The sequence below is a fragment of the Cibotium barometz genome, chromosome 6, assembly GCF_041138505.1.
Source record: "Cibotium barometz isolate CiBa-2024 chromosome 6, ASM4113850v1, whole genome shotgun sequence".
Taxonomy (NCBI): domain Eukaryota; kingdom Viridiplantae; phylum Streptophyta; class Polypodiopsida; order Cyatheales; family Cibotiaceae; genus Cibotium; species Cibotium barometz.
Genome location: NC_141051.1, coordinates 56,886,673 through 56,898,591, shown reverse-complemented (window position 1 = coordinate 56,898,591; position 11,919 = coordinate 56,886,673). Strand labels below are relative to the sequence as shown.

The following is an 11,919-nucleotide window of genomic DNA, read 5'->3' as shown; positions in this document are numbered from 1 at the left end:
TTGCTTCCCAACTTGCAAGCTTCTGAAAGCTCACCCACATGAATATTCTGTCATTGCATCCCAGATGCAAGAACCTCTCATATATACTTGCATTGAATCGAATTCTGCTCTAGAATGAGACTGCATAGCTAATGTTACAATCTGCACCTAAAATTCCTTGTGGGCAGCACCGCCCTACACATGGTGATCATAAAAAAAACCAGCCTCAAGAACACACAGTCAGAAAGACACATGGACTGAACTTATAAAAAGCCTACAGCATTATGACTTTCAGATGATATACAATGGCATGCTCAATGCAAACCTTTTTTCTAGAAAGGTGACCGCTTACAACATGCTTACCACATTACAACGCAACCTCATGACTAATTTTTTATTTGAGTCAATTGCCCTAACCCAAAATGGGCCACTTCATTGCCAATAAATGATGTGATCGAAAAATGTCATACAAAGGTTCTAGTTGAAGTAATTACAAATGATGCAGGCCTGGAATAGCCATAAGCATCCGTACTGCAAGAGGCTGACAGTAGGTTTTCTGAAAACCTGTTGAGTAAGCTATCTGCATTGTAAAGGCTCTTAACAGAGATTACGTGTATTTGATGCCCTAATATATGGACACAATCACCAATTAGAAAGGAATCAACACGACCATCATTAGCAACACATATGACAAGCCAGAAACTACCATGCCTGCATCTTTTCCCCTCGCACAATTTATCATCTTCCATGCACCACAAACGGCATCATCTGGCAGAAGAAAAAGGCTTAAGATCTAGCTCTTGTGTCCATGCACTTGGATGTTGCATATGAATCTGCCAGTAGACCTCTGCAACACTATCCGGGTCCAAACAAGGCTTCCCTATGCTGCCTTCTAATCTGTGAGTACAGCAACAGTCTCTATTTGGTTAAAACCTAAACACAGCCATGTAAGTCAAATGCAAATAATCAGAGGTTGCCAAATTGCAATGCACCTGTTGCATCTTACAACACCATCTAGTATGATATGGGCCACATGGATTCCTTGGGGTTGAAATTCCTTTGACAGGCATTGCGATAAAGCCCTCAACGCAAACTTGCCACATGCTGCTCGGAAAACCCAATAACATCATCTCAAAATTCAGAAAGTTTTAGCAACTAGCTGAAAACACACAATGCTTTTTGCAATCAAAGGTGAAGCCCAAGGTTAAAGACCTAATTCGGAAGACCCAGCTTCTCCTTGAGTAGAGGCCGTTGCACCTGTAAAAAGAATGGTACCCCTTCTGCTTTGAAGCATGCCTGGTAAAACCTGATGAAGATATGGGAAAAACAGTTATTAGTAAAATGGAAGAAAAGGGAGTGAGTGCCATACAGCACAGCTGCATGTGCACCCTCATGCATGTGCGTGCAATCACATGCATGTATGTGCATTTGTGCACATTGTGCGATTTTCAAAGCCGAGAGAGTGCATTAAGATCAGCCATGATGTCACATATTCACAAACCTGCTGAACAGAATAGAAGGCCCCTAGTGAAGGTAATGTCAACGACTGTTGGAATGACTCGGGATTGATGTCCAGGAAATGAGGGGGTGGGTATGATAATTGCATGTTGACATTATACACCTACATGAACCCCGCCCCCCAATACACATCAAACAACAAGAGTTGCAAGAACACAATGATATGAAATTTGAGATTCTAGAAAACAGTGGGATGTTTACTTTTGCACATACCAGAACTTCGACAACACCTATTGAACGGACAGATTCGAATGCATCGCGCACCGATTGGGGGTCAGAGCAATCGATGCTGATGGCAGAAACATGAGCTGTTCTTTCAAGGGTCATTATCTGGACTACCAACCTTGCAAGCTTTTCTGCAGACATGAAAGAATTCTTAATACCATGCTGCAATGTCTATGACTACTGAAGCTCCAATGTCTACCCAATGGCCAAATCAATGATCAGATGATTATACATCATCAGGGCCAACTTCCAAGTGAAACCTAAAATTATTAAGATGACTCAAACCAAAATATACAATATGTGCTTTTTAATGCATATACAGTTTAGCAGGTTAGGGTTAGAGATGGAAAGCGTAAGGGGACATTACTCTCTATCCAATCTCTCTGTGATTAAGCATGTTAGGGAGCTCCATGATTTAATATGGGTTAGGGCGTTAGGGTGGACTCTCTAACTCTAATCTCTCTGTGCTAACCTGCCTAACGAAGGTTCAAGGGATTACCAAGAAAGGCAATTACCGTATGTTCGGGAGAGGATGACCACGGAGTACCCCTCACGGGCGAAGCGGCGAGCTATGGAGAAGCCGAGGCCCGGGCCCACGCCCACCACCGCCACAACTCCACGGCCCTGAGAAGATGAGGTGGAAGAGCTCCTGCGCTCCATCGCCCCACCACGCACAGAGACCAAATCTGCAAATAATGGCAGGTTACACAAGAATCCCTGGCCACACCGTCACGGCCATCAGAAGCTCACAGCTTATCTGTGATGAGAAATCGTAACCGTTACCAACGCTAACTCTCAACGTCAGTCCTATCCCCAACCTGCAGGAACCTAAGCTTTCATCGCCATATACAGCACAGAGAAAAACCGGAAAAAGTTAAGCTGAATGAGGTTGATAAAACAGGACGTAACCCTAATGTAGAGAGGAAACCCTAATCTGCAAGAGGAAAGCCTGACTCACCGCCCTCATCTCTCTGAGACTCTGCTCCCAAAAGAGAAAGCGGGGGGTCGACTTGTTTACTATATGTGTACACATGCTCTGCCAGTTCATCGCCACGTCATTAACAACTCACCCACTTGGCCACCATCCAAGCCCATGCAATGCCACGTGTCGATTTAAAGTTACATATCGTGCCGCCATGTCAGCAGCCTGGACCAAATAATGCTCACGTGTTGACGTCTGAGTAGCTAGATCCATATCGTATCTTTCCAAAAAAGACGTGACCACTCGATTGCTGAGCTGGCCCCACGGAAACTTTTGCGCTTGCGCTGATCCTACGTGTATAATGCCTCACGTGGGCCTCTGACTGTACCCAAAAAAAGTTCAAAGCTCAAGGTGGATTGAGATCTCTTCAATCCAAAGGTTCAACCGTTCAAAGTACCTCATGCCTCTTCAAATCTTCCAGTACAATGTAACACACTTGCAAAGCACTGCCCACATAACCCGGTTCTTGGTGTAATTTTCCCGGCTACCATTAAATAATCCGGTCGAGATTCGACATCGACTTTAATTTTAAGGGTTAAAATTTACACAATTTTGTTATAAATCCCATCATTTGTACGATTTCTAGTGATTTTCTTGTCTGAATCTCAATTAAGCCTACGCGTTGCCTTTAATTATAAGGGTTGAAAAAAATATTTTTTTCAAGCACTGCTTGCAAGCTAAACACGTAAAATAGTTTACCCTCTCCTCCAAAAATGCTCACTAAACACATAAAATACTTGCAAGATGGGTGCATTATGCATACATAATCAAAGTGTGCATAAATAAATGTAAGAGCTGAGGTGAAAGGGGGTACATATTTTTGCACTACCACATCTCTTCGAGGTTAGGGTAACCTGCACTCCCACCAACACCAAAAGATTTGGAGGTGTTGCAAAGGTCCAAAGTGAAAATTTGAAGATTTTCCATCCCACTACTTTAACAAGGGTAAAAAAAATATATGCTTTTTCACATTAAAAAAGGGATTTGTGCCACACTGCTTGGTTTTGTTCCCATCCTTGTAGAATTCGTGCTGCATAGTCTCCCACACAGAGCATTACTTACACACATAACCTCCCAATTTCCACTAGCACTTCTATGTTTTTTGTTGACTTTGCTTTGCATTACCCATTCCACATAGCCTTTCTTTTATATAAGAAGAGGCTTCCATGGACTCTGTTAACCATGCCCTTAAGAAAAATCTACTTATTTGCATCCCATCCTTTACTCATGCAACATTTCGAGGCTGATGATCATGGAACCAAGCACTTCATTTCCATGAATGAGGATGATGACTTTAATCATTTTGCCTTGTAAGCTCTACCGTTGATTTGGGCATCTACAAAGATCAAAAGTCAATTCTGATATGCACCAAACAGACAATGAGATACCACACAAAGTTGACTCCAATATGCACTAGCAGAACCCTAATATTGAGGTACCACACAGGTAGATCACACCATGCTCCTTGATCCACTAGTGGGTTGAGAAGCATGGTGGAACAACTTTCTCTTCCACACACTCACGTATACATGTGTACGCACACATATACATGTCTATGCACACACACACATATGCATGTCTTTTGTGTGTGTGTGTGTGTGCATGCGCCCGTACTACGCGCATGCATGTGTGTGTGTGCCTACATGCATGTGTGCATGCACAGTGTGTCTACATGCATGTATGCATGCATGTGGGTGGGTGTATGCCTACGTGCGTGCATGCATGCATGTGGGTGTGTGTATGTGCATGTGTATGTGTGTGGGTGTGTGTGTGCATGTGCATGTGTGTGTGTGTGTGTGTGTGTGTGTGTGTGTGTGCGTGTGTTATGAGGGGTTAATTCAAGGAATATTTATATCCCCACATTTCCTATTATCTATGAATTCTCCTTGATGGATTTAGATTTGGATGTCTTTCTAAATCCGGGCGATCATAGCTTACTTTACGCATACGCAGGTCATCTCTCTCTCTCTCTCTCTCTCTCTCTCTCTCTCTCTCTATATATATATATATATATATATATATATATATATATATATATATATATATATATATATATATATATATATATGGACATGTGAAAGCTCCCTTGTGCATATTTGATTTTACAAGAGATGTACACATTTATATGGTTTTAGGCTCACATCTATTTTTGAGTAAATTAGCTTACACGTCTAATAAAGCAAGCTACTTTTGAAGAAGTCAACATATTTATAAGAGGACACTATTTTGAGCCCCACAAGTTATTTCAAGAAATATATTTAAATACACAAAGAGGAAGTGGTCTACTTCCATAAGTTCTTTTGATCCCTTTCTCTTCTTCAAAGTAAGTGCTGTCTGTGCCTTCAAGTGTGGGATCCTTCATGTACTTCAAAGTAGGTAAAATGTTTTCAAATTTTGGTGGCATATGCTTAGGTAACATGGTAATAACATCACTTACTTTTACCTCTTCCTTAATGTCAACTAGTTGGGCCATCAAGCTCTTCATTTTGTTGATGTGGGATGCCAATGTTAGATTCCATATTCATGTCTACGTGCAGAACTCCACCTTCAACCTAAGTACTTGGGATCCAAAAGCTTCGTCCAAGTTTTTCAAGCAACTTGAGAAGAGTCACAATCCCTAACATGATGAATATAGCTATCATCACGTTCTAGGGTAATCATGACAAAGGCTTTATCGTCTTTTTCTTGGCAAGCAAGTTATCCTTCTCTAGTTGGAGGCTTAGTAGTAACTAGTCCTTTGACAATTCCCCAAACACCTTCTTTCATTATTAAGAGGAATTTCATCTTTACTTCTAATCAAGTTCTCCTTCTAAGTTGGAGGCTTATGAACTAGTCCTTAGGAACTGACAATTCCCCAAATACCATCTTTCATTAGGAGAAATATCATCTTTACTTTCCAAGTATGGAAGGCATGGCCTACAAAGTTTTCGATGGGAAGTGGTGTAGTTGCCATTTATGAGAGGTTCTTACCTTGACTCAAAGGTAATGTCTATCTCTCCTACAAGGAAGCAAAGAAAAGATCAAATCTTAACTTCTAAAACCCTCCTTTCCCATACATGTGCATCTGAAAATCATAAAGCATTGGCATTTGCATAGGAATAATGAGGTAATGATAAAGCCTTAGCATAAACAAAATATAAAAATATGCATAGTAGTGAGATTTTGTGAGTTTTGTGATCTTTTTCTTCTTTTGGCTTTCTTAATTTTGAGATGTTTCACATTAGATGACTTACATGAAGTAGGCATTGAAGAATTTTTGTGTGAAACCACTATTAATTCCTCTTATGATGTGGTTCTTCCCATGACCACAAAAAACATGATGTGGTTCCTATGACCACAAAAAAACATGCTTTAACTTGGATATTTTTAAATCCATGTAAAAAGAAGCATAAAGAATGAATTACATGTGGACAAGTTCATATGGAGGGGATTTTTACACTAGATATGAAGACCCTTTCCCTAAGGTTTGCAAAGAGAAAACCTTATCTTTTGTGACCTTTACTCAGACCACCACTGAGAATCACATGTCGAGAAAAAGGTGCCTCATTGAAGAGCTTCTAATTCACCATGTTGCTCTTTTTATAGTAAATTTTCTACTCAGTTGAGGAAGCCTCTATTATTAGGACTACCACAAATTACCACTTCCTAGTATCTGGCTTTGAGATGTGCTCATATTGCCAAGATCATGCTGCTCTAATTGTCACTAAAACAAATCTGCTTGTGATCCTGCCTCCAAAACAAGTCTGCACACTACCAAGCTTCACACAAAGAGAACAAAAGCATCGGCACCTTGGATTGGTGTACTCGGAGCTACCTATACACACGACAACATGCTGAGAGGGTTCTACGACAGTTACTAGTATGAGAAGAATGTGGGAGAGAGGGTGAGCTTGAGCTCCTTTTACAAGCAAACACACACACACATAAGAGTAGACAAGTACACAAAGGGATATGGATAGCTTAATTTTCTTCTATTCTCTTCTCTTCTCTATAACCCCACAACATAAAGATAAGAGTGCATAATATAAGATATATTACTCTCCTACTATGACATACAAAGGTCGATCCATAGTGTGAACCTGACTATATAAGATGGTGCTATAACTATGCTATAACTCAAGTATATCAAAATGTCTATCACACAACTTGTAAACCACTGGCAACATATCACCCATTATCTCACCAACAATGCCAGTGGTGTAAGTGTGCAAAGCTGTCATCTTAGCATGTCATTTATATCAATATCTTAAAACTCCCCCTTGAGCTCAACTCCATAGTAAGCTCCTAAACATTCGAAGCTTCTTTGTATCCAATGCCTTTGTGAATATGTCAACTGCATGATCCTCTGTGCTTATATACATCAAATCCACATCACTTGTTGTTGCTAGGACCTTCTCTCTCACAAAGTGATAATGCACCACAATGTGCTTCGTCCTAGCATGATACACTAGGCTAGTCCAATTGTGTACTACTCATGTTTTCACAACTAATGGCAATAGCCCTATCCATGGGCTCTCTCATGTCTGCTAGTAGCTTTTTTAACCAAGCTACCTCACATGATGTCATCATCGTGCCCCTCTGTACTTAGCCTCTATACTCAACAAGCAACCGTTGGTTACTTCTTAATGCTCTAACTGGCATCACTCCCAAAGGAAAAATAAAGCGTCTAGTAGGTCTCCTTTATGAGATACCATCAGCCTAATTTATTTGCATCTTTATATCCATGTACCTATACTTGTACTCTAGCCTCATAGAAAATTCCATTGTGTACTGTGGACTTTATATACCTGAGTATCTTTTAGTTACATCCAACTGTGGCTTTATCAGGGCCTCCATAAACTGTCTCATCAACCTAACAACATAGCTCAAATCTAGCCTAGTGATAATCATTTAAATTAAACTCCCTACAATGTATATGTACATAGTAGGGTCCTCCAAAAGATCACTTATATTTGCAGCCAATTTTGTTTTTTTCTACAATGGAATTGAGATTGAATTTACCACCTATCATCCATACTTGAATAGTATGTCCAAAGCGTACTGCCTCCGTAATAGCCAAATTACATCATGTGATCTAATCACCTCTATACGCAAGAAGTATCACAACTCACCTAAATCCTTCATTTTAAACTTCTAAATGAGCATCTTCACCTTATGAATGTCAATGTCACTATCCCCCATGATACAATCAAGTCGTCAATATAGATGACTGCTAGAATAATTCCACTCTTGTCAGTCTTTTCACATATAGTAAAAAATTGGTGTAGATATATGAAATGTAATAGTGACAAGATACTCTCCTATCTTGTTTGACCATGCTCTAGGTGCCTGTTTCAAGCCATATAAGGTTTTATGTAACCTGTCGATGTGCATGGTGGCTACACCATATAGACCTCCTCCTATAAATCACCATGTAAGAAAGCATTCTTTAAAGACCATCCCTTAGCCACACCCATAATAATGAGTGCTCTCTAGGACATCCTAGAAATCGAGCTAAAAGTCCCCTCATAGTTAATCCCATATGTATGTGCATATTCCTTGGTTGCCAATCTTGCCTTGCACTCGCTCATAGACCCATCTGAATTCTGCTTTACTTTATAGACCAACTTTCATCCAATTGCCTTCTTCTCCTGAGCAAAATGCACCAACTCCCATGTCTTGTTAAGATTCTAGAAATGGGATTGATCATGGTGAAGGACATAGATTAAGCATAAGATTAAGGTGGGTTATACCACACTAAAAACTCCATAACTAGAGAGAGAGATTGCACACTCAACACTATTCCCTTGTATTGCATATCACAATGAACCATACAATGATATAGGCTCTCTAGCCTTATCCCACTTTACACATCATCCATGTGGCAACTCCTTTTCCACTCTTTTGGTCAACTCTCACACACCATGCAATATTACATGTGGCATTCTTATCTTGCTACAATATCTTGCACCTCTAGGGTGCTTTTCCACATACACACAACACCGCGATTACATCTCTCAACACCCCCTCTTAATCGAGGTGTTCCACAACTCACCCATCACCCATCACCCATATCAATGTAGCATTGCACAAATGCAATCGCTACCTCTCAAACTGGCATAGTTATAGCGCCAGCTCATTTAGTTGGGTTCACAATATAGAGAACCCGTGTATGTATTGGTTGAGTACCTTCCATATTATGTGTACTCTTATCTTGTATATTGTGTGATGAGTGTTGAGTGAAGAAGAAGAAGATTTTCAGCCTCTCACCTTGTGTGTTCTCTATTAGGGTTTTGTGAGTGTGTGTGTGTGCTTGCAAGAGCTTAAGCTCTCTTCCCCCCTGCATCTTTTCGTGTCTCATTTGCATCCAATGTAGCCATCTCTTCATCCATGGCATCTACCAATGTCCAAGTGCCTCCTCAAAACATGTGGTCTCTATCTCTTGCTTTATTAACCATATAAGCATAACGATGGGATGTATACACATCATATGTCAACCTGTTCACTCGATATTTCTCTCATAGACTTGGGTACATTTGGATCACTATACTAGGTGTTTTAAACACTACTTTAGCCCTTTGTACACATGGTGTAACAAAGGTCAAGATCCATCTTCTCTTTTCCCTTTCGTGATACATGTGAGTTTGCTAAATTTTAAGCACCTATAGTATTAGTAAATGATGTGTCATAATTCTTGGCATTCTGCCTCAACCTTCTTGACCAAGGTCTAACAATAGACCTAAAGGAATCTCCTGTTCCACTAAGAGCATGTGATTGTTGGTCTCTATTTGCTACATCCAGCTACATCCACATTATTCTTTACATCAGACTCTATGGAATCCTTCACTGGTGTTACTCATTTTATTTCATTTGACTATGAGTCCCATGATTGATCTTTCACTTATATTTCTCCCATAGACCATTTATGGCCTCTCATGGATAATAATATTGTCTTCTCTCTCTCTCTCTCTCTCTCTCTCTCTCTCTCTCTCTCTCTCTCTCTCTCTCTCTCTCTCTCTCATTTTCCTCATGTCTCTTGTTTGACTATGAGTCCCATAACTGGTCTTCCACCAATAGACTTATATGGCCTCTTATGGAAAATAATATCATCATCATCATCTCTCTCTCTCTCTCTCATCAACTCATCATCTTATAGATATTAATATAATCTCATCATTATCATCATCATCATCATCATCATCATCATCTCTCTCTCTCTCTCTCTCTCTCTCTCTCTCTCTCTCTCTCTCTCTCTGTCCTCAAAACCCTAATCAAGTGGAGAGGAGAGAGGAAAGAGGAGGGTGTTGACAGGTGTGACACCCCCTAGACAGGTGTGACACCCCCTAGCATTTTGGCATTCACTTGGGTGTGTACACCCCCTAGCATTGTAGCATTAGCTTAGGCTAATGAGCTGTGGGATTTGGATACTAAATGATGTCATATATCAAGAAGTGGGTACAAGAGGGCTAGTGGGGAGTTAGGATCTTGTGGAGGTTATGGGAGCCCAATAGTCACATGGGTATCCTAAGATTAACATGGTTAGATGGCTATATAAAGCCCCTCTTGTATGCAAATTGGATACAATATAGATTATGGATATGGAATACACTATGATGTTTTGCTTGTATCTTTTATCTTGTTCTTGATCTATGTCTCTTACAACATGCTCATGTGTACATGTGAACACTATGGCTATGTGTGTAGGATCATGTGTTTTCCCCCCATGCTAACAAGGATATGATAACACTTTGGCCATCACGAGATGAGAGGAGAATCTTTGATCTTCTCCTTGCCCACAAGCTCTTGATTAGAAGCCTAATACCTAATCCATATGCATTTCTTGCAAGAATAGAGATTAGTAACATGCATGATTCTTTCTTAATTCTAGATTAATGATGTTTGTTGCTTTTCTTAAAAGCCTATGACAAGGGAGATTAGCATGCTTCTTGGTGTTCTTGATATTTTTATTGTGCGTCATTAAGTGCTTCTTGAATCTTAGGTGGCCCCATGTTGTTAAAAGCATGCCAAAAGCTTTGCCAATAGCCATTTTCTTGATTATAGTGAGTTAATGTGTATCTACATCTTTCACTTGAGCAAATGTAGCTCTTTTCTACACTGATTGTGTAGAGTGTTCTTCTCCTTCTCGAAAGAAACAACTAACGGAGAGGAAGATGTTCTTGCTGAGAAGCTGTCTTCTTCGAGGCCAACACTCAAACCCATGGACATCCTGATGGGCTTGCAACTTGTGCTTAAAAAGGCTCTTGCCCATGATGGCTTGGCTAGAGGACTCCACGAGGCCGCCAAAGCCATCTAGCAGCATGTAGCATAGCTATGTGTCTTGGCCAAAGACTGCAATTAGCTCTAGCTTTCTGTGAGAGCGATTCGGTTCCTGCACGGTTATATTTTTGTTGTGAGATTAAGATTCAAAAACTATTCCATTTTTTTAATCCTTAGGGCTGGTGTAAACCACACTAGTTGACCTATCATAATGTGATTTGGTTAATAGTTTTGGTTGCCTGATTAGTACCATTCCTTGAGAGCGGGAGTTTGTATGTTCTTTGAGTGGGGATTTTGAGAAATTTCTATTGGAGTTCCTTCATTTAGACTCTAGTACAATGGCAATCAGCTTTGCTTACCTGTTTCAGGCATGGTCTTGGCTCTGCTCGCAGTGTCACACTTTAAGGTGCAGGAAAGTGATTTAATCTCCTCTTAATATATCTTGTGTCCATATATGGATTTTGCCCAAACTATGGTGTTTTATGGCACTTTGGGAACTGTGTAGGTAGTCAGTTAAATAACTATAGGTAGTGTTTCTGAAAAAAGTATGCATGGGATGTTTTCATTTCTCTTTGTTTGTGCATGCTAACTGGGTGTAGATGAAACCTAAATCCTTTAACTTTGCTACTAGTTAGATAAGACATTTACAACTTCTATTTATGCCTTTATTTATATGCTTTTATTTCAATGCAGTTACGTGGGGTAGGAACTTTGGTTTCTTGGGACTTCTTTTCATAGCCTTCCTATTATTGACCTATATGTGTTAGCATATCCTCTCATTGCTTAATGGTGGTAGCTCGAACCATTTTTGGACAGCAAGTTGGCTTCCATATTTTTGTAAGTTAGGGAAATAGCTTGACCTTTCCATTGGTATACCTTTTTGTTGTGCGAGCAGATGTATAGATTTTTGTTTAAAGTCTTTTCAAGTTTCAACTAGCTACGTTGGTTTATTCTAAGCG

At 40.1% G+C, this 11,919-nt stretch overlaps 1 protein-coding gene across 4 annotated transcripts; it reads right to left on the bottom strand.

The window, feature by feature from the left end:
* Positions 1-290: 290 nt before the first annotated feature.
* Positions 291-2,640, bottom strand: LOC147637887 (uncharacterized). Of its 4 annotated transcripts, none has more exons than XR_015266106.1 (7): positions 2,238-2,640; positions 1,711-1,853; positions 1,481-1,600; positions 1,192-1,285; positions 972-1,083; positions 686-876; positions 291-604 (listed from the first exon to the last, which is right to left on the bottom strand). XR_015266106.1 is itself a non-coding variant. In XM_086799718.1 (6 exons), exons 1-6 carry the CDS (start codon positions 2,380-2,382, stop codon positions 744-746), a joined length of 747 nt encoding a protein of 248 aa, XP_086655844.1. In that variant the 5' UTR covers positions 2,383-2,640; the 3' UTR covers positions 291-743. The 4 variants fall into 4 exon arrangements, 2 of the variants coding, with proteins under 2 accessions (XP_086655844.1, XP_086655845.1); XR_015266107.1 differs by having other exon boundaries at positions 691-876; XM_086799718.1 differs by having other exon boundaries at positions 291-876.
* Between the last annotated feature and the right edge of the window lie 9,279 nt (positions 2,641-11,919).

Excerpts from the sequence above, each read along its gene's own strand:
- LOC147637887 (XM_086799718.1), bottom strand. The coding sequence starts at position 2,382 with ATGGAGCGCAGGAGCTCTTCCACCTCATCTTCTCAGGGCCGTGGAGTT. Across the intron at positions 1,286-1,480 it reads CCTTCTATTCTGTTCAGCAG|GTTTTACCAGGCATGCTTCA; the intron begins GTTTGTGAATAT and ends TATCTTCATCAG. Across the intron at positions 1,084-1,191 it reads AGCTGGGTCTTCCGAATTAG|CATGTGGCAAGTTTGCGTTG; the intron begins GTCTTTAACCTT and ends TTTTCCGAGCAG.